We start from the raw sequence: 27,718 nt of genomic DNA on the forward strand, positions 1-27,718 counted from the left end.
ATGTGCTAGCTGCAGCTGTAGCTCCGTATTAACTTCATGTTACTAGTGGGCAGGCTGACGTTGAGATTCTGGTTTACAACAACCTTCCAGGTGGTACTGTGATGGCTCTGCCAATACAGCAGATTGGAATGAGGGTTATAACTGTCATGTCAGATGGGGATTACTATGGCTGGCAACATAGTAGTTTACAAGGCTCTGCTCAGTTAGTCTTTAGTGGTGAAATCTCTTTGCCCAATCCTTTTGGACAATCGGGTTTGTTGAAGGAATGCTTGTGCAATAGGATTTGCCTACCTCCCCATAGACTGTCCCCCGCCCTGGTCAACCTACGCAAAGTTGGCCCAGCCAAGCTCCACCGAACTCAGACGCATCGTGCTTTGGCCAACCGTAACAGAGAAGGCTGGAGTTATCAAATGAAAACGGATAGCAGGAGCTTGTTTGCAACTCTACATTTTTCTCTCTGTAGGCTTCTCTTTCCTTGCGAAAGGGTAGGGGCTGAATGAGAAGCTTTGATTCGTCTACCAGCTAAAGGTAGCAACCAATCGAGGGGATCAACACTTTTTAATAGATATACGTAAGAGGAGGGGGCGGAGTTTTGTAGTAGGTAGCCGCAGAAGCAGACCCGGGAGTTGGAGTAGACTGTAATGGAATAAAGATCGAAGAGCTCGGCTGTATAAGTGTCTCGCTTAAGTACTGCGGATGTCTCTGCCAGCTTTTTTTGTTTGCTTTTTAATTATTATTTATAAATTAAACTGCTGGTTTTAAAACGAGAAGCTGTGTAGAATGTTTGTAAGTTTATTTATTTGTAGTTTAAATATTTTATTTAGTTGCAGTTCGACTTCAGCTTGGATAGGCAGCAGCAGCAGCGTTTCGCAACCGTCTGATCTTTTTTTCTCCTGGGACACAAGGTAGGTAACAGGCAGGTGACCTAAGTGGCTTTAATGGGTGAGGATTGCTTTCCCTACCTCAGCGATCGCTGCCTTTCAAGGGAGGGAGGGGAGGGAGGGAGGGAGAGAACAGAGCAAGCGAACAGAGCAAGCCCAGGCATGCCATATCAGAAAGTTGCTGTCACTAGAGCAAAGGGTGGGAGGACCTCAAGCTTATGCAGGATCTGCTTTGCTTTATTTTTATATATTTTTTAAAAAATGGAACCCCGAGATCCACCAGTTAGAAACAAAATAAAACGGGGGAGGGAAGAACCAAATTTAGATCTCCGTATGAAAGTGCAAAACTTCAGATCAGGGATTCCCGTACATAATTCTAAAACTAGAAAGCAGAGCTCTAGAAAGAACACGTCCAAGGCAACTCATTTATTCTTCTGTTTTGCAGGCGGGGAACCCTGAGCTAGAGAGAGAGAGAGAGAGGCGCGCTCATCATAAGGTCATCCCTAGTATAGAACTGTTTTCCTTGCAATTTTCCTTACTGCTGTTTACTCGTTTGGGGTTGGTAACACTTGCTTGTCTACTGCTGTTAACAAAGCAGAAAGACAAGCCCTCCTTCCTTGATTTTCAGCTCTGGCCTGGATGAAGCCCATCTAGTATTTTTACAGAGGTGTGATATGGCCTAAAATGAGTTATGTCTGTAGGGTATTAAGTGTAACTGGAAGTATTAACCTAGCAATTGTTGTTTCAAAGGAATCTACTGATTTCATAAACATGGGCTGATGAAAAAAATGCTTTTAATTATTTTGAGTGCCTTCCTTTCTATGGTTTTAAACATTTGTGAGCAATCCCTTGGACTCTGAATGTCACACAGTATCCCTCCAGTGTAGAGTGTAGCCAGCAGACTTGACAATGGATGCATGACTTCATTCAAATATGAATACTCTTGTTTACATTTAATGGTACTGTATATGTTTTAAGCCACAGACTGTTTTTAGTAGAATGGTAGCCTTAAACAAATTGTGTTTTACCTTTCTTCTATTGTATGCAGCCTTGGAGATTGTATTATAAACACAGCTGTAAAAAGTAGTTAATGTTGTAGTACTTAACATGAAAGCATTTTCTGTTCCTATGCAGGAGACAGTGCTTTCTGAATCAGGTAGAGCAGTTATTTTAACTCTGGTTATTATCTTTTTAGGCCTGTTTAGAGATAGTGTTCACACATTGTGATGGGAGAGTGCATAGGGAGAAAATATACCCAACAGGGTCTGAAATGTTTCGAGCCAGACCATTTTTAGTAGTATGCCACACCCCCACCATGAGTATTTCCTTCTGATCATGCTTTCCTGTGCCTACATGTGCAGGTGAATGCTGCTGTCCACCTGGTTTTTCCAACTAGTCTCCTGTACTCCTTCATTTTGCAATATCTTGGCAAATGTGGGTTACATGATAATGTAACACATTATGTGGTATGGCTCTCAGCGGTACCTCTACAGCATCTGATGCCCTAACTGATGGCAGGATCAAATATGATTCTCTTGTGACTTGACATATAAATGCTTTGCTGCAAGCAGCTATTCTGAACCAAGTTTTGTATTTCAGATGATTGAAACGTTGGCAACAAGTGAGACTCGGAAACCGCTGCACCAGCTGAATGTGTTACTGGAACAGGAGTTAAAATGTCAGCCAAAGTTCTTTGGCCTTAGAATAATTGAATCTGCTCATGATAACGGGCTCCGGATGACTGCGAGATTACGAGACTTTGAAGTGAAAGACCTGCTTAGTTTAATTCAGTTCTTTGGCTTTGGTACAGAGACATTTTCTGTTACAGTGAATTACTTAGACCAGTTTTTATCAAAAATGAAGGTAAGTCTTTAAACTGCAAAGCTGTTAGGCCAATTTATCTCTGTTTTTGTGTAAATCTTCACAAATATATGGACTATGAATTCTTCAACTGCAAGGAGAGTTACATTCAGCACAACATTAATTTGTGATTCGCATGCAGTTATGCTATATAAATCCTCTTAACTGCAATGAAGATTTGGATGCCTCTTAATATATTGAATCACAAATGTCTCCATGTCACATTGATTTGAGCAATACTGAATGCATTCAAGACTAAAAGCTACTAAAGAAGAGTGTTTGAGAGATCTCACTTGCTCCTGCTTCTCTTGAGTGGGACTGGAGCTTGGTTTTGAGCATTAAATGTGTAACTATATCTTTAATATGCACACCAACTTTAATTCTGAATATCTTTAATCACACTTAATTATTTTTACATATTTGTTAGCGTCCTTGAAAAGGGCTGTGGAGATCTAGGTATGGTTGTCCTTAAAATACAGAAAACATGTCATTCTGATGTATCGGTGTTCAAGGGTGAAGATGCATTAAAGGCTAACATTCATGTAACATCAAAGGTTTCACAAATATGCAGCTTGTCCAAATGCTTGGTTTCAAGCGATCTGAATGGATGGTGGATGCCAGGTTTATCCCAAGGTTGGGAACTTTTTCATCCCAGTGGGACAGATCTTTATCTCTCTGTTCCATCTGAAACTGGAGAGGCAGTTAAGGTGCTAGACCAGTGCTTGGAGGCAGTGATGAGCTGGATGTGGGGAAATAAACTGAGGCTGAATCCTGAAAAGACAGAGGTGTTATGTGTCCAGAATTCTCTCTGGTGGAGAAACAGACTGTTCTGGATGGGGTTGCACTCCACTGGAAGGAGCAGGTTTGCATCTTGGGGGTACTTATGGATCCAACATTGCACTGGAGGTTTGGGTGGTCTCAGTGACTAGGAGTGCCTTCTTTGAGCTCCGGATGGTTTGCCAGCTTCAGCCCCTTTTGGACAGAGATGACTTGGCCACAGTACTCCATGCCCTGGTAACTTCCAAACTGGATTATTGCAATGTGCTCTTTGTGGTGCTGCCCTTGAAGATGACTCAGGAACGTCACCTGGTCCAAAATGCAGCAGCCAGATTACTGGCTGGGGTTGCTGTTAGATTTCATATCATTACTCTTTTAAAACAGCTGCATTGGTTGCAGGTTTGTTTCTGGGGTTAATTTACGGTGCTCACACTAGTGTTTCAAGCTCTAAATGACTTAAGTCCCAAATATCTGAAATACTGCCTCCTTCCTTGCAGACCCTCTTGGGTGTATATCAGCAGAGGGGGGACTTTTGGTAGTCTCACCACCCTCAGAAGCTTGAGGGATGTGACCCGGAAGAGGGCATACTCTGTGGCAGCTCCTGAGTTGTGGAATTCCCTCCCCACCGAGTGTGTCTGGCAACCTCGCTGTACAGCTTTAGGCAAATGCTGAAGATACACCTCTTTACCCTGGCCTTTGACACTGATATATATATATTTTTAGGACCCACCCTATTATGTGATTCTGGTTGTCTTTAATTATTTTTAATACTGTATTTTAAGGTTGATATAACCCCCCCCCAAGGACTTTTGGGTGAAGGGTGGGCAATAAATGCTAGTGCTAATAATATGTGGCCTGAACCCTCCCACATAACAACATCAGGTGATTTACAGGTGGGCTGTCCCACCCACCTGTCAAAGTTGGCCTGTTTGGGGTTAGGGCAGATATTGCCCAAACAGGCTTGAACTACCTGCATGTGAAATTCAGTCCTTCTTTCCGCATGATTTGGGTTTTCCTGAAACAGGATTGAACTCCTTGCACATCAGCTGATGTGTAAAGAGTTCACTCCTGCTTTCTGAACTGGATTATCACTTGCTCCATGCCTGATGTCACATATGACTTCTGTTTCTGATGTGTGTGTTGGCTTGTTGGGGCTATGTGGGAGTGTGTTAAACTCCCGGTGGTGGGTTGTTCAGTCCAGTGCAGAAGGCTAGGAGGAGGTCACATCCAAGCAAGTATGTTTATCTAGCAGCATTTTCCAGGCTGAGTGCCACATTGGTGATGGGCAACCCTCCGGGGGCCTCATAGCAAAGTGGGTGTGGTGAGAACCAATTCTCAAGGCTGCCTTCCAAACAACACTGTTCCACACCATTTTAAAATAATGTTTTCCATTCATTATTAAATTCAGTTATCATTTTAAAGGAGAATTTTTTGGGAGTTGGGGTCAGGGAAGTTACAAACCTTTTGGCATCACAGAATCGCAGCAAGGGGACCTGTGAGATAGATCAGTAAAAAAAATAAAATTCTAGTATCTCTTTCAAAAAGTATTAACTGTTGTGTACCAGGTGCCCACATACTCTCTATTGCTATTTCTGCAAGGGGGGGCATACTGAAGTGAACAGCCTTAAAACATTAGAGACGTTTATATGACAGCAGGTGCTTGGGCAGCAAGAAATGGTTGCCTTGCTTCCCCAGATGTAGAGCTGATCAGGTGTGTAGTTGGGAATCACTGTAGACTTATAAACAGGATATTTGGAATAAGCTGTCTCTCAAGAAAGTTAAGAAGAGATTCACTAATAGGCAAAAAATCATGTGGTTTAAGAACGTACCTATAGATATTGTACTGTCCTACAAATTTGTCAAAATGCAAACACAATTTGGGTTGGTCTTTCACAGTTCAATCCACTTCCTGTGTAGCTTGGAATAATTTGGTAACATGTGCCTCTGAGCACATATCTCAGAGAGGAGGTCAGGTGTCCTGCTCTCCTGGTGCATTCACTATAGCTGCCCAATTTCCCTGCTTTTTAAAGTTTGATAGAAATATCTGTGGGCTATAGGTACATTCTTAAACTGCAAGGTTTTTTGCCTATTAGTGAATTTCCCTGCTTTTTAATCCGGGAGGTAAGAAATGGGATCCTGTGCAAGTTTGCTGAGAATGGATTGATCATTTGCATGCCTTGAGTTCCAGTTTGGAAAAAGGGCGGGGTATAAATAAAGATAATAATAATAATAATACTGAGTTCAGTGGGATTTATTCCCCTGCAATCATGCTTAGGATATGTGAAATTGACCACAGGGAGTGCAGGAGGGGGAGGAGGGGGAGGGAGGGGTGGAAAGGCAGAGGGGAGGACTGGGATGGGAGCAGGCAGGAGGGGGGAGGACAGATGTGATCGTTTTAATGTTTATTGAGTTCAGTGGGATTTACTCCTGTGCAATCATGCTTAGGATAGGTAAAACTCATGGGGGGGGGAGGGACGGGATGGAGGGCTGAACTGGGCAGGGGAGGAGGAAGAAGGAAGAGGGGAGGGGAGGAGGAAGGGAGAGGAAAGGGGAAGGAGGGGAAAGGCAGGTCTGACCATTTGCATGATTATTGAGTTCAATTGGATTTACTCCTGTGCAATCATGGCTAGGATAGGTAAAACTGACCGTGGGGGCGGAGGAGGGGGAGGGGAGAGTAGAGGGAAGGAAGAAGGGGGAGGGGGAGCCTCTTGGAGGCCAGGCCTGGCAACCAACAGGTCTTCTGTATCTTTAAAAGTTGTGCAGGGGGAAGGGAGAATTCTACCTTGTGGTTTTTCCCATTACAAAGTTGCAAGAACACCTGCACTTTCTCTTCTCCTAAAGATACAGGATCAGTCTCAGGCCCTGAACCTGGCAACCCTACCTCCCACCCAAATTTAAAACAAAGCTGTCCCTGGCCACATCCACACCAGGCCTCTATTACACTTTGGACAATCATTATTTATTTATCTATTTATTTAGTGTATTTATGTACCGCCCCATAGCCGAAGCTCTCTAGGCGGTTTACAATAACTAAAAACATTAAAAACAAATATACAAATTTAAGGAAGAAATACTTAGAGAAATTTCTAGTGGCAATTTCCTCCTCCTCTAGTGATATAGAGAAGATCAAATATTTGTTGACCAGCCCAGATAGATCTGTAAAGGTCAGCACAGCCAATTTTGCCGTGAGAGCTGCTCAGATTAGACAAGCTTGCCTCGCGATCTGAGTTTTACTTTTAAATGTTGTTATAATGTTATAATTCTTGTTACAGTTTTAGATACCACTGTAAAGTTTTTAGATACTGCCTCTGTATATTAGTATTTTATCTGGCTAAATCCTGTATTTGGTTGCCTGTAATAAACTGATGAAATATACAAATTTAAAAACACATCTTTTAAAAACAATTTAAAACACAATTTAAAACAATTTATCATGGGTTCTCTCAAAGCCATGGATCAAAGCCAATCATGGCTTCTCTCAAAGAATCCTGGGAAGTGTAGTTAGTGAAGGGTGCTGAGAGTTGCTAGGAGACACCCTGTTCCTCTCACAGGCCTTCAATCGGAGTGGCTGACTGTTAAGCCATTCTCTCAGGGGAATAGGAGTGTCCTCTCAGCACCCTTCACAAACTACACTTCCCAGGATTCTTTGAGGGAAGCCATTAATGTCTCAAGTGAAATCAAGTCTGGTGTGGGTGTGGCCCTCTTATTAGCCAAGCCCAGCAGCTGTGAGGCTTTTAGAACACTGACAGTTGGTCCTTACCGAGCATGCCCACCCTTATCATTGGCTTCAAGCTAAAATTTCTTAAATTAATTAAAAATCAGCCAGGCATTTTTTAAATTTTTAAACTGTAGAAGATGAAGGTTAGAGTATGAGGCAAGGTCAGTATTAGGATTACAGGTACTCTGTGAACATGGCTGATTTTTAATGAATTTCAGCAGATTATGAGAACTCTCCGAGAAAAAAGTCCAAAACAGCTCTGGAGTTTTTTCCTCTCTTTTTAGATTTGAACCCTCTATTCTCTCGGACTGTTTGGTGTATTGCCATGAAAATTGAGAGGGTTGTTAAGCAAGTGTTTCTGAGTTCAGGACTGTAAGTTTGGTAAGGTTTTATTTTGAAATGAGCTTATGGGAAGCATCAGAATGGCATGGGGGTATTTTCAATTTAACATTGCGGAATGTGAAAAATCCACGCTGGCTATAGTATACAGCCACATGGAGTTAATCCTGGAGGTTGTATGTAACAAAAGATTTGGAAAACCTTTCCATTCATAGATGGTATACTTGAGTCTGCCAATTAGCCTGGGATGAAAAACTGACCCAGTGTAGTGAGGGGACAAATACACTCGGACAAATTTACTGAAGCGTGGTACCAATTTATTAGATATGCCAATATCTGTGATAAAACGATGTGTTGTCTTGTTTCCCAACTGTTGTTTTGGAGTGATTCAATTATCCTAGCTATGTCTCCATGACTGATACTGGTTGTCCCCCTATTGCAGCCTGTTAGGCCTGTGCTATTTGCTTAGGTATATATGATCCTTCTTGTACTCTTGTCTTATTAAATTGTGTTATGAAAAATCTTAGTAAAAATAACATTGAAAAGAAGATTTATGGGGGTGGGGAGAGAACATTTTGAAGTTTGACAGGAAAGGGCTGTAGCTTAATGGTAGAGATTGCATGCAGAAGGTCCCAGGTAGGGCTGGAAATGGCCGTCTGGAATGCTGGACAGCTGCTGCCTGTCAGTACTGAACTAGATGGATCCATGGATCTGACTTGGGAACATAGTATAAGATAGCGTTTTAATCTGGCTGCCTTTTCATGTTGTGTATAAACATGTTACTTGACTTGTAGACAAATAATCCTATGATGTGGAGTCAAACTCCCATTGAATACAGTGGTGTTTACTTCTGAACAAGCTATTTATGTTAGCAATCTAAGTGTAAAGTGATTGAAGTTGTATATAGTTCTCATTAGAAAGCTCCTTCATCTCAGACGATCCTTTCTCTTCTAGGTACAGCCAAAACACTTGGGCTGTGTGGGGCTAAGCTGCTTCTACCTGGCTGTGAAAGCAACGGAAGAAGAGAGAAATGTTCCTTTAGCCACTGACTTAATTCGAATCAGTCAATATCGATTCACCGTTTCTGACCTGATGAGAATGGAGGAGATTCTTCTAGAGAAGCTGTGTGGAAAAGTGAAAGTGACAACTGCCTTCCACTTTCTGCAACTTTATCATTCAGTTCTGCATGGCAGCCTAAGCTGTGAAAGGTAGAAAGCCCTTCTTTTGGAATGCATTTGGAATGGGTGATTCCCTTTAGGCAGAACGGGAGATAAGTCCTTGGTGTGTATGCTGTTTGAGAACAATGAATAGTGAAGATGCTAGTCCATAAAGAGATGCATGCATTGTAGCCAAATAGCATTGAGTACAGTAGCTCAGTGGTTCCCCACCTGGGGGCCCTGACGTAATCCAGAGGGGCTGTGAACAGTAAAGAATTCTTTATTATTTTTTTAAGAAAAGTCTTCACTCCCCCCTGCCGCTGCAGACAACACCTCCTCCTTGCTCCAAACAAGAGGAGAGGACTTTTGCTGAAGCACCGGAGCATCTTTCAGGTGCACCAAGGGCAGGCATCTGCCTATAAAACACGTGGCAGATGCAAACTGAGGCTGAGGGTGGAGCTACCAGGAAGAAGAGGCGATTGCTATCCGACTGTCTTCTCCTTGCACTGCCGCTGCTAACAACAGCCTTACTCAGAATGAGAGGAGAGGGCTTTTTGTGAAGCAAAAAGAAGCAAGGCTGCAAGGAAAGGCTGCTTTCCCCTTCCTTCTTGGCAGCCAGCCGGCCTGCCTCTCTTGACTCCTGCTTCGCTGCCACCTCCTTTTAAAAATTATTCTTATTTGCGAGGCTGCCCAGATCTCGCCTTTGGCCCAGAGAGAGCCAAGGAGCAGTGAGGAAGCTCAGGACTTGCTTGCCCCCAACTCTGAGCCCTAAGTGTGTGTGCCAGCATCCTCCCTTTCTTCCACCCACACTCCACCCCTCCAATCTCTTCAAGATGCTGTGGCAGTTCAGGGCGTCCCCCCTCCCACCAGCCCAAATGCATGCATGCCTGCAGATGTTTGCAGGAGGGGCAGGTGTGTGTGTGTGTATGCGCTGGTCTGTCTTCTGCTCCACTCTCATTCCCCAAGTGCACTCCAAGCAAGTCATCAGTTCTGATGATCATCTCAAGGCCTAAAAGCACTAACCCCCCTACTTATCTATCCACCCTTTTGTCTTCAATATCTAGCATCCCTACCACTACCACACTGCTGCTTCATTATAATGAGGAGGAGGAGGAGGAGGATAGGCAGGTTGACTGAGGCTGGGGTCCACATACTGCAGCTGAAATGTATTTATTTAATATTGTATTTATATCACACCTTTCCTCCAAGTTGCTCAAGGTGGTCACATGGTTTCCCTCCCCCTTCCATTTTATCATTACACCAACCCTGTGAGATAGGTCAGGCTGGGAGATTGTGTCTGGTCCAAGGTCACCCAGTAGGCTTCATGGCTGTGTGGGGATTTGAACCTGGATCTTAGCCCAACACTTTAACCCACTGGTGTTGGGAGACAGGACTGTACATCTTCAGACTATGTGTGGGGGAGGGGTAGACCAATTTGATTGGACTGTTGCATTAAGAAAAGCAACACCTCCCTGTCTGCAGGGAGCTTTTTATGGAAAGGGATATTTGGAGATGTGGTTTCATCATGCACCATTTTTTTCAATTAACAGAGGCTAAAATTACAATTACTATGGGGTGTGTGTGTTTACTAAGTATGTTTTTATTGATATTCTTTAAAATTTTTTAGTAAACTTTACAAAAAAAGCTTGATTTTTACTTGTTCAATATGAGTTTATGAGAATATAGTATTGTCACACATTTTTATATTTATAATTCCATATCTTATTTATGGGCCAGAGTATGGTTTGAAGGCACGAGGGTACCACCTTGCTGAAGCTTAGTAGGTTTTGGTCAGGTCAGTGCTTGGATGGGTGGCCATCTGGAAACACCACCTTGGGTTCCATGAAGGCTGAAAGGTGGGATATGAATGTATGAAAATAAACTTGAATATAAAAACTGAAAGTTTTCTAAAACAAGTTGGCTACATTTCCAGTTCATGGAATTTTTTTTTTTACTTGTCTGGTGCTATCCCAGTTTTGTGGAGATTTTGCCTAACTAGCTGAACCTAAGTTGGGTCAAGACTACTGCAGTACTTATTTCTCAAGTTCCAAAGCAACACATAATACCCTCTATGAATTAAAAGCACTAGTAACAAAATGCTGTCCTGTAGCTGGCAACTGACAATGTATCAGGCTGTGTTGCAAAACTTAACAACTACTCAGAGGTTTACTTTCAGAAGTTAAACCACCTTGTCCCTTATACACTAGTCAAATCATTGCAATCATCTGGAGAAGCCCTCCTGGTTCCTGCAGTTATTGCATATTCCTTTGGTTTTTACGCAAGCTAAGACTTCATGCATAGTGACACCAGTACCTTGGAACACTATTTCAATTGAAATCAGACAGGGACTTATAATTGTGATGATTTGTTGCCTGCTGATTTTTTTGTATGACAAGTGTTTTTTAATGACTTGATTCATTGTTCTTTTGTATTGTATAACTTCATGGTGTAATGATTTTATTGTACACCACCATGATTTTTTTAATGAGCGGTTTAGAAATACTCCTACAAATAACAAAATAAAATAAATATTACTACAGTTACTTAAAATACCTTGTTGCTGTTCCAAGATAGTAAGATGAACTTTGCCATGCAGATTTTGTCTGCAAAGATTAGAATCTGATAAACTAGAATGTGCTTTCTTACAGGAAGAAACATCTTAATTCAGAGAGACTTGAAGCCCAGTTGAAGGCATGTCACTGCAGAATTGTTCTTTCAAAAGCAAAGGTAAGGCTCTTAATTATTAGTACTTGTAAATATTCTGCAGAAGCTGAAGAGAAGTGGTTGTAATCTTAATTGCTTTGTCTGTTCCTCAGCCATCTGTGTTGGCTCTCTCAATATTGGCCCTGGAAGCTGAAGAAAAACTGCCAGAGTTGGTGGAAGCCATAGAATACCTTCAAATACATTCCAAGGTAGGCTGTAGATTCACTAATAGGCAAAAAAAAAACATGTGGTTTAAGAACGTACCTATAGCCAACAGATATTTCTATCAAACTTTAAAAAGCAGGGAAATTGGGCAGCTATAGTGAATGCACCAGCGGAGCAGGAGACCTGACCTCCTGTCTGAGATATTGGACTGCCCTACAAATGTGTCAAAATGCAAACACAATTTGGGTTGGTCTTTCACAGTCCAATCCACTTCCTGTTTAGCTTGGATAAATTTGGTAGAGATTGGGTAGGTGGACACTGGGCAGAGGGGAAGCCTCTTTCCTTTCCAAAAGGAAAACATTGTGAACAGTATCATTTTCCCCCACCTTTTTATTCTATAGTAGGTACATGTAGTCTCCTACCCAAATTTAAAACAAACCTGTCACTGGCCACATCCACACCACACTTTTATTTCACTTTAGAGAGTCATGGCTTCTCCCAAAGAATCCTGGGAAATGTAGTTAGTGAAGGATGTTGAGAGTTGTTAGATGCCCTGTTTGCCTCACAGAGCTTCAATCAGAGTGGCTGACTGTTAAACCATTCTGGCCATTGAAGCTCTGTCAGGGGAATCGGAGTCTCCTCTCAGCACCCTTCACAAACTACACTACCCAGGATTCTTTGGGGGGAAGCCATGACTGTTTAAAGTGAAATAAAGGTCAGGTGTGGGTGTGGCCTCCTGATTAGACAGGCCAAGCAGCTGTGAGTCTGGCTTTTAGAACACTGACAGTTGATTCTTACTGAGCATGCCCGGGCTTATCATTGACTTCAATGCTAAATTTCTTAAATTAATTAAAAATCATCCTGGCATTTTTTAAACTTCAACTGCAGAAGATGAAGGTCAGAGTATGGGGCAAGGTCAGTAATAGAATTACAGGTACTCTCTGAACATGGCTGATTTTCAATTAATTTCGACAAACTATGAAAACTCTTACAGAAAAGTCCCAAATGGGTCTGTTTCTCTCTATCTCTTTCTACACTTTGAACTCTTGATTCTCTCTGTTTTGTTTATCGCCATGAAAATTGAGAGGGTTGTTCAGCAAGTGTTACTGAGTTCAGGACTATAAGTTTTGTAAGGTTTTGTTTTGAAATGAGCGTATGGGAAGCATCAGAATGACATGTGCATCAGAATGGCATGAGGGGTATTTTCAATTTAACATTGCAGAATGCGAAAAATCCATGCCATCCACTCTCGTGGCTGTATAATAAATGCTTAACTACTTCTAGGAATGACACTAGATTAGATCTCTTTGCTGTTTCCATCAGCATTGAGCTGAGTTGTCAGACAACAGGCTCCGTAAGAGACTACATATCTTTCAAGGAAGAATTTCATCTACCCAAACGTTAAATTGGATTAGAACACGTAGAAGCACAGCATTAGAAGCCCAACCCCTTGTTCATGCAGGAAATCCACTACTATAGTATCACTGATGGGTGGCTATCCAGCCCTGCTTAAAAGAGATTATTAAACTATGCCTGGCTAAATATCAAGGGGAAACAGGTATTGGGAGAAATCCAGCTCCAGTACCATTTTGAAATTAGGGCTTACCCAGTTTGGAAGAAAATCAGCCTGTGCAGTGTGATGACATTGATGTGTGTCAGACAAAATACAAGGACACTGTTTTAAAAACAGAGTGAATACTCTACTGGGTACTTCCAGTAGCATGGTTTGCTGTGCTGCTAACATCAAAATATCTTGGGGCATGGCACAGACAGTGCCAGATTCTAAGTGTTTAACCATTGGCACAGCAGGTTCCACAATTCAGCTGTTAGAGTAATTGCTGCTTGTGGAATAGTATATTTCTGACATTATTTCTTACATTAGACTACCTGGTTGTTCTCAAGAGTCATTTCTCTGGAAAATGCTGTGATTCCTCTTTCCTTGCTCCCTGCTTGCTCAGGAAAATGGGACTTCTGGGAGGCAGCTTTTAGTACTCCCTTGAGACAAAAGTTTGAATATTTGTCAAGAGGCAGAGCATAAACTTGAGTGAATACACAGTACTTTGGAACTCTTTCCCCATTGAAATCGGACAGGCACCCACAATTTTGATATTTTGTCACCTGCACAGGGTGTCTTAGAAATTCTGCTGAGAGTATTATTATTATTAGTTAGAATATTTGTTAGCCGCTTCATACAGAACTCTCAGAGCAACTTAACAAGTTTAAATACAGATAACATCAAAATCTAAAAATTCTGACAATTTGTAATACAAAATCCTAAAACATTCCTCCAACACCACAACAGAGAGAACAAGTCCTACCCTGCTAAAAGATGAGCACCATAGCAGAGGCTAACTTAACTACCAAAGTCCTGGGTAAATAGCCTGGCACTTAAACACTGACAATGATGGTGCATTCTACAAGTGTGGGGCCACCACTGTATGTTATCATCTGTCAGTCACATCAGCTTACTTGGTTCCTAGTGTATATCATAAAAGCCAAGTGTACACCTGACTTTCAACCAAAGTTTTGCTGCGTTCTGAGTAGTACTGACTAGTTTTTATTTTCCAATTTGCTTTCTGCAGATAAATGGCAGAGAGCTGTCCTTTTGGAAGGAACTTGTGTCAAAGTGTCTCTTGGAATATTCCTCAAGCAAGTGCTCCAAACCAAATGTTCAGAAGCTAAAATGGATTGTGTCTGGCCGTACAGCACGACAACTAAAGCACAGTTACTACAGAATTGCCCATCTTCCCACTATCCCAGAAACTGGCTTTCTAAAAGGTGAGTAAATTTGAAAAGAGATATTGGGGCCTGGGTATGCAGAAGATCCAAATGCTATGCAGGGAGGGCATTTAAAAATCTACTCCTAATGACTATAGAATTTTTAAAACTCCCCTGACCCTGTGGGATGGAGTGAGCTAGAAGTGCATCAGAAGTATTCTTACTTCTGTAAGAAGATTGGAAAGCTCTTAAGGTTATATCCAACACTGTCTGCTTGAGAGCCACAAAGGGAAGTCTGTTCAACAGGATTTCACCTTCCTTACCTCCTCCCTGCAGCTCCCGATGTGCCCCTAAAATCTGCTCGTACTTAGCATATCATTTATTTTTACTACTCACAACTGAATAGTCTTCAAATAAGTTGCCTATTTACATTGTTATGGCCTGTGTATTTTCTTTAACTTCTAACTTGCATAGTTCAAAGTGTGTTTTTACAAACTTTCTGACCATCTTCCACCCGCTGTAATTAGGTGTGGCTGGATCAGGAGTGCTAGTTACATATCAAAGCTCCTTACACGCTTTACTCTTCTGATCCTTTCAAGCATAAAGAGAACATTGTTTAAACACTGACAGCAGTCATGACTGGCACAAAAAGCTGTCTCTGATGAATGAGCAGGTAACAGTAAAGCAGCAGGCCTCTGAATTATCAACCAATGCAGAGCAGGGATGGGAACCAGTGGCTCTCCAGATGTTGTTGGACTCCAACACCCATCAGCCTAAGCCAGCATTGTCAATGGTCAGGGATGATGGGAATTGTAATTCAGTAACATCTGGAGGGCCACAGGTTTCCCATCGCTAATGGAAAAAGTATTTCCCTAGGTTTTCAGAATGACAATGGTCACGTACATTAATGCGCTTGTGCCATCTTTACATTAGTAATCTCTTTATGGTAAGCTAGGTTTTGACTGATGTAGATATAAACTTGCTCCTGAAAGCAGGATGATGAAACGGTGACAAAAAATCTTGTAAATCTTCATCTCACTGCATAACTTGTTTCTTTGCTGAACACAGATTGCGGTAAACAGTACTGACTAAATCAGCTTGTACTGATTCACTTCTACCCTGCAATAACCTTTTTTTCTTTAACTATAGACAATCCTTAAGAAAAAATGGGAGCCCTGTCTGCCCTAGGATCTCGCTTTGTATTCGAGCAGAGAATCTGCTGGATGTCTTGAACCCTATCGAAAACCAATTTCCATGACTCATTTAAAATATATCTGCTTGCCACCATAAGACTGGTTTTTTAAATTCCTCAGGATAATGAAGATACTCTTACGGAATGATTCCTGGGTCTATAACATATTTCTATTTGCAGCTAGTCAAGTGTGTCATCTTGAATTCTGGGGAAACTGAAATGCAGGCCATCAGTAGTGTTCGGTCCCAAACATTTCTGCTAAATACAGCACTTCCTGGACTAGGTACCTTTGATGTGTTCAAGTTATGTTTAACACAAAACAGTGCAATTTAAACTTTCCAGCTTCAACCAGGATTCTGTAACTGCTTTAAATAATGATGCACTTTACAAATATGGAACCGGATTGAATGTCACCACGGGGTCATATAGGAATTGCAAGTGTTTGAGTTAAACAATAGTGTTTTTAGTGTGTCCTAAACATCAATGTATTAAAACTAAAGCATTTCTATACATAATGCGATAAGCACAACTCTGCAACACATTCTAGTAAAATGTAAATGCTGTTTACTTTTTTTAAAAGACTTTGAAACTTTACAATGTTCATTCACAGTTAAGTTGAATTAAGAATGTAGGTCAAGCACTGAGGATGTTAGTAATACCGAACAGAAATACAGACTGAGATGAGACATTGTTTGTATTGAGCAAAACCCTTTTATCTTGTATATGTGTTGGGTCCATCTTGGTAAACATGATAGTGGCTAGTATATGTGTTATGTATGACTTGGAATAGGGCATTGGATTAAGGTGGCTTCATAACACCTCATTTTCAAATACTCTTAACAGCATGGCAGCCCACAAGCTTGCTTTTTTAAGCTGAAAAGTGTTTCTAGTGTGAAGTAGCTTGCATAACGCAGCGATGAATGGATTCTGCCAACAAAGATACCTTGATGCCAAGGCAAGCCTTGCTACCATTAGACCATTTATGATTGCTTCAAGATTTAAATTAATAGCTGAACATGGGAAGCAAACATGAGCTACCTTTTTAGCATCATGGCCACATGAATGAAGACAAAACAGCTTTAGGATGAGAATGGCAGTCTCCTGAAACATGAAGCCAAGAGTGCAGTTTTGCCATATAGCTGTGATGTGTTAAAGTGCTTGTCACTATGCCACAATACATCAGTAGTGACTTTTCCACCTTGGCTGCATCAACACTTCTTCATTTAAGCTATTTTGTCTGACTGGCACTTCTAGTCTAAACTTGTTCCAACTATGTTAACTGGGTTAGTTCTATAGCTTGTGTGTTAATGAATGTAGTAGCCTGTCTGAATTCTTATATGGCCATTTCTACCTGATGTTCTAAAACTGCCAGCTAAAACTCTTTGCGGGTAAGTGTTTTAGTGCTAGAGTGGCAACATCAAGCACTGATTCGTCCTGCGCACTGATGTGATAACATTTTACCATAACGGGATTAGTCAGTGTTGAGGACTGCTTGATTGCCTTTAGGGTCAAGCTAACAATGCTAGTTTTGTGAATAGATGTTTAAATCTAAAAGAATCTTGTTCTTTCTGGTCTGACCCAGGACTTGGATGCAAACCTCTACATCTACCTCAATACACGCTACTCTTAAAAACAAACTGACAGGCTGTTTCCATTAACTGTTGGTTTGTAAGTGACCATACTGCTAAACTTCTTAATGTGTTTATATCTCCTAACATGTGCCTTTTGTGATAGGGAAGAGAGAATTCAAAATGAAACATTCGGTGAGATGCAGGAAATTTGTAACTAGTTATCATGGGCCATTATGCCTTGTAAGCAGCAGCATACCTTTCAATAAAACATATTGAAATGGCATTGTACAAGTTAATTTTTTTGCCTCTCATCCTGCAGGTAACTAGCTTAAAGAAAAAAATCCTTGTATAGTACTGTGCCCGCAACTTGAAGCAGAAGCATAGACACTAGAAAGAGGGGCTCCTTATCCCTTTGGCTACCCTAACTCTGTCCTAGCCCAGACAAAAGTTCAGGGAATAGGGAGAAATGCACAAGAGAAATTGGATACACTGAAAGGTGTAAGCCTCTTCCCCGTATTTGGTTTCAAACAGCAAATGAATTGTGTAAAACAATAATAATGGAACCATACACTGTGTGTCTGATTTAAAAATGCCTAAAACTATTACAGAAAGTTAAGGCAAAAGTAGTCTTTCAGAAATATTAGCTGACAAGGCTGCACACACTAGACCATGTATAGCAAAGTGGTGTATCTGTGTGGACAGCATCTGTACCTAAATGTAAGGAATCTATCCTTGTGGAAAGACACTTGAGGGGAGGTCAGTTAAAACAGTGGTGCCTAGTTATAAGTCCAGCACCTAGTTCTTTCTCAAAATATCCCTTTAAGCCAGAGGTGGGGGCTGTGTGGGCCCTCCAGATGTTAGACTTCCAGCTCCCATCCAACTCAGCCAGCATAGCAAACTGTCAGGGATGAGAGGAATTGTCCTCCAATGACAGCTGGAGGGCCATAGGAAAGCATGCAGCACTCTTGTAACTTAAATGGTCAGGGTGAGAGAGGGAGGGAAGATTGGAATGCATCTGGCACAAGTTTTTGTTTTATTTGCATTAGGCTAACTAGTACACCATTTTTGTGTTTCTGCTAGAGGAACATAATAGCTCAATGAATGGTCATAAAGGTTGTACCCAGTGAAATCCCATCAGCTCAAGGACTTCTGCCTGCGCAACAGGACTTCTCCCTCTCCTTTTCCCACATACTCCTTCAAAACATGTTCTGGGGGTCCCTCCAACTCTCCAGAGCAGATTTGTGGGAGCACACAGGGAAGAGAGAGGAAGTCTTATTGCACAAGTGGAAGTCCTTGTATTGCTGCCCTGGGCTCCTACTGGGAAGAAGGGCAGGATATAAATCTAATGAACAGGGTGACTTCATTAGATACATTATATCATCACTCCCTTTTGACAGTTTTTTCTCTCACCGTAGGTCAAGGTCTCTCCTTTGTCTTATGGAGTGTATGACTGCGTACATGCCATACAATCAAAGGACATCTCCCCCAAAGAATTGGAAGTATAGTTTAAGGGTGCTGAGAATTGTAGCTCTATGAGGAGTAAGCTACAGTTCCTAGGATACTTGGGGGTGGGATGTTCTTTAAATGTGTTTATGTATGTTACTTTTGTTTATAAATGATTCATTATGCACAACAAAAGTTCTGGGTTCTGTTCAATTTGTACCCAACTACAGGTTCTGTGGCAACTTAACAGTTAATTAAAACAATAATGTTGAGATCTTGGGAAACAGCTTTAGCAAAGCTATTTTTACTTAGAAACTGAATATGTCCCGTTTCTGCATATGGTATAAACCAATTCATGGAAAAGGTTCGACTTGTTCGAACATGAAAATTACTACCTCCATAGAGAGGTCATAGAGATCTTAAATAAAGATGTAGGGCATACATGATTAAGGAGGTAATCAGACAAACTACAATTAAATGTTTTCAGTTCTCTGAGTGTATATATAAATGCAACTAAATTTTAACCACATGCAAAGCAATATTTTGCTTACTGTCCTTTACAACAGAGGGAATCTATCGCCCTTCAGGTGATGTTGGACCATTGGCCATGCTGGCTGAGGCTGACGGGAGCTGGAGTCCAACAATATCTGAACAGGTTCCCCACTGCTGCTCTAGAATGGGATGTAACTGTTAAAACTGACCATTTACTGATTTCACAGGAAGTACATATTATTCTGGACTTAGCAAAAAAGTTTACAAAAGCAAACATTTAAACCTTTACATGCTTAACTGTACAGAGGCCAAGATCAAAAGAATCTTGGAACTAGTTCTGCATGCCCAAGGGGACTCTGGGCCAGTGTTTTTCAAACGGCAGGATGGGAAACTGCATGGCAAACCCTTCTAAAACTCTTCACAAGCAGTTTGAAAGCTAGGCCCTCATACTGCATAACAAATACCAAAGGTCAAAAATCCCACTGCATGACACAGCTTTAGGTTGTACTCAAAGCAGTTCTTTGAAACCAAATCAGACCCCACCCCCCCGTGGTATGGGTAAAGATCCAGGAAGAATATTACTGCAAGACTACTCTGCCCAAGACTGCAGCTTGATAATTTCACTCTTTTGGTTTATCTTGCAGGTGAATTTAGCACAAAACTCATTATACCACACTTTAGCATACCTGGGCCAGTGTTTCACACTGGGGCTATAGCCACTTCCACATTAACCGTATTGGACTTGGGTCAACTGAGTTGGTGTCATACAGAATCACAACAGCATGTCAAATTGCTTTTAATTATCCAGTCTTTAAAATAATGTGCCTTTCCTATATCACAACACAGAACACAAAGGATGTCATTTCAAAAATCACTTTACTAACAGTGGCAGTTTGCTATCAAAATAAAAGCCTGGAGCATGTAGGTGGTAGTATTCCTAACCCAATGAATTATGCAGTTTATGGCTGCTTGCGTTAGTTTAACTGATTAAAAAGGTAGCACTTCCGTCCCGATTGCTAAAATCCCTTTCACACTGCAGTACCTGTTGTGTTAAGGAACAGCAGCTTTTTCAGCCGATATACCGGCTTTTTGTGCAATGGTCTTTCACACAGCTGCAATGAACGCCTCATTTTCATCCCGCACCCATTATACACATGCGCACTGTTCCCCCTGTGTAGGAGGTCTAAGATCTCGTCCTGTTGCCATGCAAGCCCTCTCCCTTTAGGATCTGACTTTTTAAATTGTTTTAGTTGTATCAACACGGGTGTGTGTGTGGGAAATGCTGCTGCTGTCTGTGCCGATGCCGGAATACCAGTACATTTGTCAGGCAAAAAGCAAAACAAAAAACCAGCACAACTAAAAGGCGGGAACACACTGCATGCTGGGATGCCTGTCACGTGAGCAGCTGCAGCTAGTGAAAAACTCCTGCAATCTTCCAGGTTCACAGCCTTGCTAACGGATTATTTCGGGTATCATTTATCATGGAAATTTGCACTAAACTTCCACTACATTCCACTAGAATTCCGGAGCTAGTTTATACGTTGTGTGAAAGATCAAATATAATGTGCTAATTACCAGGTAAGAAATTGTCAGAATAACAAAATAAAGTACAGTGTGAAAGCAGCCTATGTCTCTTCAAGACAACTTACAGCTCGCACAACAGTTTTTTAATTAAAGCTGTTGAAAATGAATTCTCAGTCTTGATAAGCAGTGCCATTGTACAAATAATACTGATGTGTAAATTGTATGTATGTGTCAAGTATTTATTATTCATTACCATGTTAGTACAATTTAAGCAAAAGCCTTTATGGTTTTGTGGTCTAAAAGCTGTCTAGAAAAAGCAGAAAAATATTCTGAACCCTACTTCACACAATTGAATTCTTTGGCCAAGCTATATCCCATAACTTTTACAATTTTAATTCAAGAAAATACATTTGAAAAATACACAGCTATCTTCCAAGACTAGAGAAGTCTGGCCCGCCTTTGCTATAGTTTCCAGAAATTTCTGCTCCGCTGAAGTCAAATCCAGGGTTCTGTAAAAGATATAAGATTTCATGTATGCCCTTTGTGAGCATGTTCATCAGGTTAACAGGTTACTACATTTCCCATCATTGGTGTTGATGTGTCTGTTGGGTCCTTCCAGTACTATCTAAATGAAGGGTGACGTCTGCTGTCTTTGCAGCAGGTAGGCAAATCACCATGTCCAAATCCAGTTCTCTGATTAGTTATCAATTCACTCACTATTACGAACCACCTAAGGAATGGGTTAAGTCCTTCATTATGAGGACAATCCCCCAAGGAATGAGCCCCTCCTAAGCAATCATTTCCCTCTTAAGAACGTAAGCCGAGTCTACTGGATCCGGCCAGTGGCCAATCGAGTCCAGCATCTTGTTCTCAGTGGCCAAACTGATGTTCACGGGAAATCCGCAAGCAGTACCTTCCTCTAAGTGAAGTGCTCCTTTGCTCTAAGACGCTTATTCTCAGTGTCAGCAGAGGAGCTGTCCCCCTAATGAATGAATACCTGCATATTTGATGTAACTGGGACTGTTCACTTGTGAACTTGTACCTGGAAGATCTAAAAGGGGAAGGGTTGACTGCCCTGGTCTCTGCCCTGTTGTTCAGTCTACCTTCTCCATTGGTATTTTGTCAATGGACCTGAGCTGCAGTGTCAACAAGGCCCTCATGCTTGTGGAGAACCCCACTTTCCTTCCTCTCAAGTATTGGCTACTGCATTTAGATACCAACAAGAACTGTTCAAGCTTCAAACTTAAGATGCTGAATGAATTCTGGGTTACTTTTACAATGCATAACAGTACATGCTGTGGTTATATTCAGGAAAAATAGAACATGCATCCAAACTCAGAGGAAGGCAATGGTAAACCACCTCTGAATACCCCATACCATGAAAACCCTATGAACAGAGTATCCAAAATGCAACACAAGATAGTGCTGGAAAATGAGACCTCCAGATCAAATGGCACTCAGTGAGCTACTGGCGGAGAACAACAGACAAGTACGAGTAGCACTGTGACTAATGACGCCACTGGGTCAAAGCCGAAAGGAAGCCCAGAGGCTGATGCACACAGATGTGAAAGGAGAGTCCGGAGTTGTACAATGCACACAATAGGAAGATGGAATGTGTGAAGCATGAACCAGGGGAAGTTAAAAACTGTCAAGCAAGAAATGGAATGCATCAACATTACAATACTTGGCGTGAGTGAATTAAAATGGGCGGGAATGGAACATTTTCAATCAGGCAACTATAAAATATTTTATGCCAGAAATGAGAAATTAAGAAGAAATGGGGTTGCTTCAATAGCAAGAAGTGATGTAGGAAAAGCAATTAGGAGCTATAACACAAGATGTGAGCGAGTGGTATTAATGAGATGACGGGAAACATATTAACATCATCCAAGTCTACGCTCCAACGGCAAACACAGAAGAAGAGGAATTGGAGAGATTTTACACAGAAGTACAGGAAGAAATTGATCACACCCCCAAACAAGATGTTCTGATAATTATGGGGTACTGGAATGCAAAAGTAGGGAACAGAGAAGAACTCGAAATTGTGGGGAAATGAGGCTTGGGACATAGAAATGACGCAGGAGAAAGACTTATTGAATTCTGTGAAGCCAACAATTTGTTTCTTTCAAACTCATTTTTTGAGCAACCCAAAAGACGACTGTACACGTGGACATCACCAAATGGTCAATATAGGAATCAAACTGATTATATAAATGGTAGCAGAAGGTGGAGAACTTCCATACTTTCTGCAAAAATAAGACCAGGAGCAGACTGCAGTACAGATCATGAACTGGTAATATTAAAAAACAGAGTAAAGCTAAAGAAGAAAACAAAGCAACCATAATGCCAAAATACAATTTAAGTAACATCCCAGAAGAATATACTACTGTAAGGACAGAATATGGAGAAACCGATTGGTTCCCAGTCGGGAAGGGTGTGAGACAGAGGTGTATTTTATCACCCTATTTGTTTAATCTATATGCAAAACATACCATACGGAAAGCGGAATTGGACCAAGATGTAGGAGGTGTGAAAATTGGAGGGAGAAATATTAATAATTTAAGATTTGCAGACGATACCATACTCTTAGCAAAAACCAGTAATGATTTGAAACGAATGCTGATGAAAGTTAAAGAGGAAAGCACAAAAGGAGGAATATAACTGAACATCAAGACTAAATGAATGACAACAGAAGATTTGTGTAACTTTAAAGTTGACAATGAGGACATTGAACTTGTCAAGGATTATTAATACCTTATTAATACCTCGGCACAGTCATTAACCAAAATGGAGACAATAGTCAAGAAATCAGAAGAAGGCTAGGACTGGGAAGGGCAGCTATGAGAGAACTAGAAAAGGTCCTCAAATGCAAAGATGTATCACTGAACACCAAAGTCAGGATCATTCAGACCGTGGTATTCTCGATCTCTATGTATGGATGTGAAAGTTGGACAGTGAAAAAAGCGGATAAGAGAAAAATCAACTCATTTGAAATGTGGTGTTGGAGGAGAGCTCTGCGCATACCATGGACTGCGAAAAAGGCAAATAATTGGGTGTTAGAACAAATTAAACCAGAACTGTCACTAGAAGCCAAAATGATGAAACTGAGGTTATCATACTTTGGACATCATGAGAAGACATGATTCACTAGAAAGGACAGTAATGCTGGGAAAAACAGAAGGGAGTAGAAAAAGAGGAAGGCCAAACAAGAGATGGACTGATTCCATAAAGGAAGCCACAGACCTGCACTTACAAGTTCTGAACAGGGTGGTTTATAACAGATGGTATTGAAGGTTGTTGATTCATAGGGTCGCCATAAGTCAAAATCGACTTGAAGGCACATAACAACAATAAATACATTGCTTTCCTACAAATTTTGGTTTAAATACCTAGCCACAAACATTAACTGATGTCCATGGACTTGCCTCTCTTTGGAACCTTTCCAGCGTCAGCTTCCTCTGCATTTGGTCCTGGACCCAAGGATCAGCAACATACTCATTCTCCAACAAAGAACTCCAACAATTTCCAGCATCACGATTGGTTTTTGTCAAGACAATTCGTATCAGCTTCTGGTCCTCTTTGAAATATGATTTTTAAAAAGAGGAAAGGGGATTACCAATGACACACAACCTATTTTATTTATTTATTTGATTTATATCTTGCCCTCCCACCCTTCCAATAGGAGCCCAGATGATGACTTTTTTTACATTTGGATCTAGTTATTCTTGACCAGCAAGCACAGGCACGTTCCCTCTAAAAAGTATTACAAACAGTATTGGTGCAGCCAACACTGAATGTGTGAACTTTCCTTTTCTGACTAAGGGCACAATCCAACTCACATTTGCACCAGTCTGTGGGGAGTTGAATGTGGCGGATCTCCAGCTGAGTCAGCTGGATCCCAGCTCAGCCAGGCTATGCCAGTGTAAGTTCCTCATCCCGGCTCAGCCAGGGCTCAATCAGACCAGCATAAGTGTAGCTGGCATAAGTCTCGAAAAAAAGGCACTACAGGGATGTGTCAAAGGAGGGCCAAGATGACGGGGCTGAAGCCACATACAACTTGTGTTGAGAGCGCTCCTGTAGGACCCAATTCAGGCAAAAGCTACACTGGGAAAAAGGTCAGTCTAAGAAAATAACTGCAATAGGAATCAATGGAGAGGGCTTACCCCCCGGTAGGAGTATTTGGGAGAGCAGCTTTTACTTTCAGAAGCTCCTGAATGGCAACTGGATGTGGTGTAACTTTATGCCAGCTTCTCTTCTGCCAGCACCACTTATGCCGGCTTCCCCTGAGATGGATTGTATTGCAATTTGTTTTGTCTTCATATATTCATCCTAAGTTAATATATGTTGACTGTTGATGTAGGGTAGGGCAACAAAATAAAAAGTACTCATCAGTGGCAAGCTGATGAGTGCATTTGTGGACTCTTGCTAGAAGACAAACTTTCCATATGCAGACTCAATAACAGATCCATGCCACCTTCCCATCTAGTTCCAGTGCATGAGCAGTCAGCACAAATAGAGTGGGAGGTCTGTATGCACCTGATTATGTGTTCATGCCATGTGTTCACCCAACTCTTTGTATACGCTCAGCCATATTAGGCTAGATCTGGAGCTCACACAACTTTAACATAATGTGAGGGCTGCTTGTTAAAATGGGAGGCATGCAGACTTCCTTTCTCCCAGACTACAAGTACAGGGGGGGCAAGTGTCCTGTTGATCCCCATGGGAATCCTCATGTGCCTTGCATGGAAGGATCAAAATCCCATGTGATTTTCACTAATAAAACAAAAAGCTTACTGGAGGACGAAAAGTCAGCAAAGAAACTAAATTGCCTCTCAAAAGTTCACTTAAACAAAGATATTACCTAGCGTCCATGTTGCTTCATCAGCTATTGTAGAATCAAAGAGTTTTCCCTGAAAGAAATATTGGGGTTGTTTTTTTAAAAAAAAGGTAATATAACATGTACTTGTAAAAAAACAAGACTTGATTTGAATCTTCAAACTTCTCAAACTGGTTGCAGAAATACATATATATACACAAATATATATCTGCATTTAAGTAAATGTTAATTGTCTGACAGTAGAATATGTTTTTAATTTTTTTTAGTTTAGTAAATTTGTTTAATTATAGGGGCTCACTTTTGCTTGTCTAGTATTTTAACTGTAGAGCCTGCAAGCATTCTATTATGTTTGCAATATCCCAACAGCACAATACGAGCTTAATTTCCACTTTTAATTTCTCATGAATTCTACTCCATTAATTTATAATGGCAGAATTAACTACAAATCGTATGGCCTTCCACATGTGATGAAGCAGACAAATACTTGCTTACACAAAAAGAATGCAGCAGGCTAATTATGTGCTTTAGTTTTATAGGACTATGTCTCAAAAGTGAGAGGCAAGGATGAATGAATGATTTAATGAATAAACATTAAATACGGACAACAAATACATCTGAGAAGGATTAAAGCAAGGGGAGGAACAGATCCTGCCACATGAAACCAAAATAAAAATAGAACCTCAAGGTCTTCTCTGATTACAGCTTTAACACACAACTAGAGCATACAAGAATCATTTTGTTAAAAAGAAAAAGCACACACAGTTTTGGGATTCAAAGGAACTATTGCAAGGAAAAATATGGATGAGCTATCTAATGCTTCCCAACATTGGTTTTGCCAGCTGTACTCTTATCTTTTTTCTTCATTTCTGGTGGGAAAATGATTCTCCATTCTTTATAGCTACATCCAAGGCTTGCACTGATGGGAAAAATTAGCTGAATATTGCCCATTGTTAGGACTGTGCTATTACAGAGTGTATGGGGCAGACAGGTGTGGGGTGAAGAAACAAATCAAGGACACCAATCTCCCACACCCACTTTTTTCTAGGTCAGACAGATACTCTTCTCTAAAGAATGGGGGGCGGGGGGTTGCAGGTGCATTCTGCAACCCATCATTAACACAATAATAGTGCATTAGTGGATTTAAACTGGACCCTCCACATGACATTCCAATTTATTAGTTGTTCTGCAAGGGTTGTTGCATTATCCAGAAAGGCAATCACACACTATTGCACAACAGCAACAACCTGGGACCTTTATAGCATGAAACGTCACAGGATTTCAGCAGGAGGTTATGGAGCATGCATGGATTGGAAACAAAGCAGTATGACCACCCCGAAACTTCTGCAGGCACAAACAGTACAGAAGGCGGGATTGCATGTAACCAACCTGCTACCATGGTGAGCACAAATAGTCATGAATGCACAATAAAAAGAACGCCTGGAAAGGCCCTGGCTGAAAAATGCATACTCGTCGCTTGAAGATTATTATTAACATGAAGTGACGGTTGACATGCATGACCGCGCCGCAGAGCAAGTCAGTTACGTGTGCACGTATCCAGGCCAGCGTCGGAAGAGAAGCTTGGCCAAGGCTATGCAACTGGGGGAAGAAGGCGAGATGAGGGATTATTACTAAGTGGGGCTACCAACAACACGAGAGCAAGAAAGGCGCTTTCTCATAGCGTGCCTGCGCTCCGCCTCCTTTCCGCACCTTGAGCACCTCCTTGCCAGCCACCGTCAGCGACAGATGCCGACTCTTCAGGCTACACTCGACGTCGCGCGCGCGGGTCCCCTGGGGCACGTTCACCTCGATGAACACCTCTTCCATGGTTTGGTACCAGCGGCCCCAGGGAGTGGCGCACGGCACCAGCCCGCTCCGCTCCTCGAACGGCGCCGACATCCACTTTGATCACGCTCTCCTCATCCCCGTCTCCGGAAAAAATGCATGTCTTTGAGCTGCGCAAAGCTCCTCACCGGTTTGCAGCATAGCCCGGCCCCGGAACTGATCCCGATGGCGAACGCGCAGAGACGCCACAGCCTCTTCCCACTTCCGCCAGCTTCTCATTAGGCCACCCATAGAGCTAGGAAAAGGACCAACTAAAAGGCTACGGTTGCAACACCCGTGTTCTTCAAATCCATTCCAATGACGGAAAGGCGGACATCTTGAGAGGATTCCTAAGATGTTTAACCCATAGTCGCCCACGAAATGGTTAAAAAGCTTCTCGTTAATTTGAAATGCAATTGTTTATTTATGAAACATGTTCGCTTCTTAGGATGTGTAGCCTGACAATGTGCAGCTTCCTCCTGAGAGGAACATGACCAGTAAACTGCATTCGTTAACTGCG

General features: G+C 41.6%; 2 protein-coding genes across 8 annotated transcripts; one reads left to right on the forward strand and one right to left on the reverse strand.

Annotated features, from left to right (window-relative positions):
* The first annotated feature begins 222 nt into the window (after nt 1–222).
* On the forward strand, nt 223–17,365 carry CCNG1 (cyclin G1). 5 transcript variants are annotated; one of them, XM_061616773.1, is made up of 8 exons: nt 223–528; nt 825–905; nt 2,481–2,744; nt 8,530–8,783; nt 11,381–11,459; nt 11,549–11,644; nt 14,183–14,378; nt 15,468–17,364. In XM_061616773.1, exons 3-8 carry the CDS (start codon nt 2,481–2,483, stop codon nt 15,476–15,478), a joined length of 900 nt encoding a protein of 299 aa, XP_061472757.1. In that variant the 5' UTR covers nt 223–528; nt 825–905; the 3' UTR covers nt 15,479–17,364. The 5 variants fall into 5 exon arrangements, with proteins under 5 accessions (XP_061472757.1, XP_061472756.1, XP_061472755.1 ...); XM_061616772.1 differs by lacking the exon at nt 223–528 and adding an exon at nt 1,327–1,377 and having other exon boundaries at nt 601–905; nt 15,468–17,365; XM_061616771.1 differs by lacking the exon at nt 223–528 and having other exon boundaries at nt 602–905.
* NUDCD2 (NudC domain containing 2) lies at nt 10,371–27,437 on the reverse strand. 3 transcript variants are annotated; one of them, XM_061616778.1, is made up of 6 exons: nt 27,085–27,429; nt 25,402–25,450; nt 23,966–24,117; nt 19,703–21,049; nt 13,488–13,595; nt 10,372–11,660 (listed from the first exon to the last, which is right to left on the reverse strand). In XM_061616778.1, the coding sequence occupies exons 1-4, from the start codon at nt 27,271–27,273 to the stop codon at nt 20,966–20,968; spliced, it is 474 nt and encodes a 157-aa protein (XP_061472762.1). In that variant the 5' UTR covers nt 27,274–27,429; the 3' UTR covers nt 10,372–11,660; nt 13,488–13,595; nt 19,703–20,965. The 3 variants fall into 3 exon arrangements, with proteins under 3 accessions (XP_061472760.1, XP_061472762.1, XP_061472761.1); XM_061616776.1 differs by lacking the exon at nt 19,703–21,049 and having other exon boundaries at nt 10,371–11,660; nt 13,478–13,595; nt 27,085–27,437; XM_061616777.1 differs by lacking the exon at nt 19,703–21,049 and having other exon boundaries at nt 27,085–27,437.
* Nucleotides 27,438–27,718: the final 281 nt, after the last annotated feature.

This window comes from Rhineura floridana, chromosome 3, assembly GCF_030035675.1.
Source record: "Rhineura floridana isolate rRhiFlo1 chromosome 3, rRhiFlo1.hap2, whole genome shotgun sequence".
Lineage (NCBI taxonomy): Eukaryota > Metazoa > Chordata > Lepidosauria > Squamata > Rhineuridae > Rhineura > Rhineura floridana.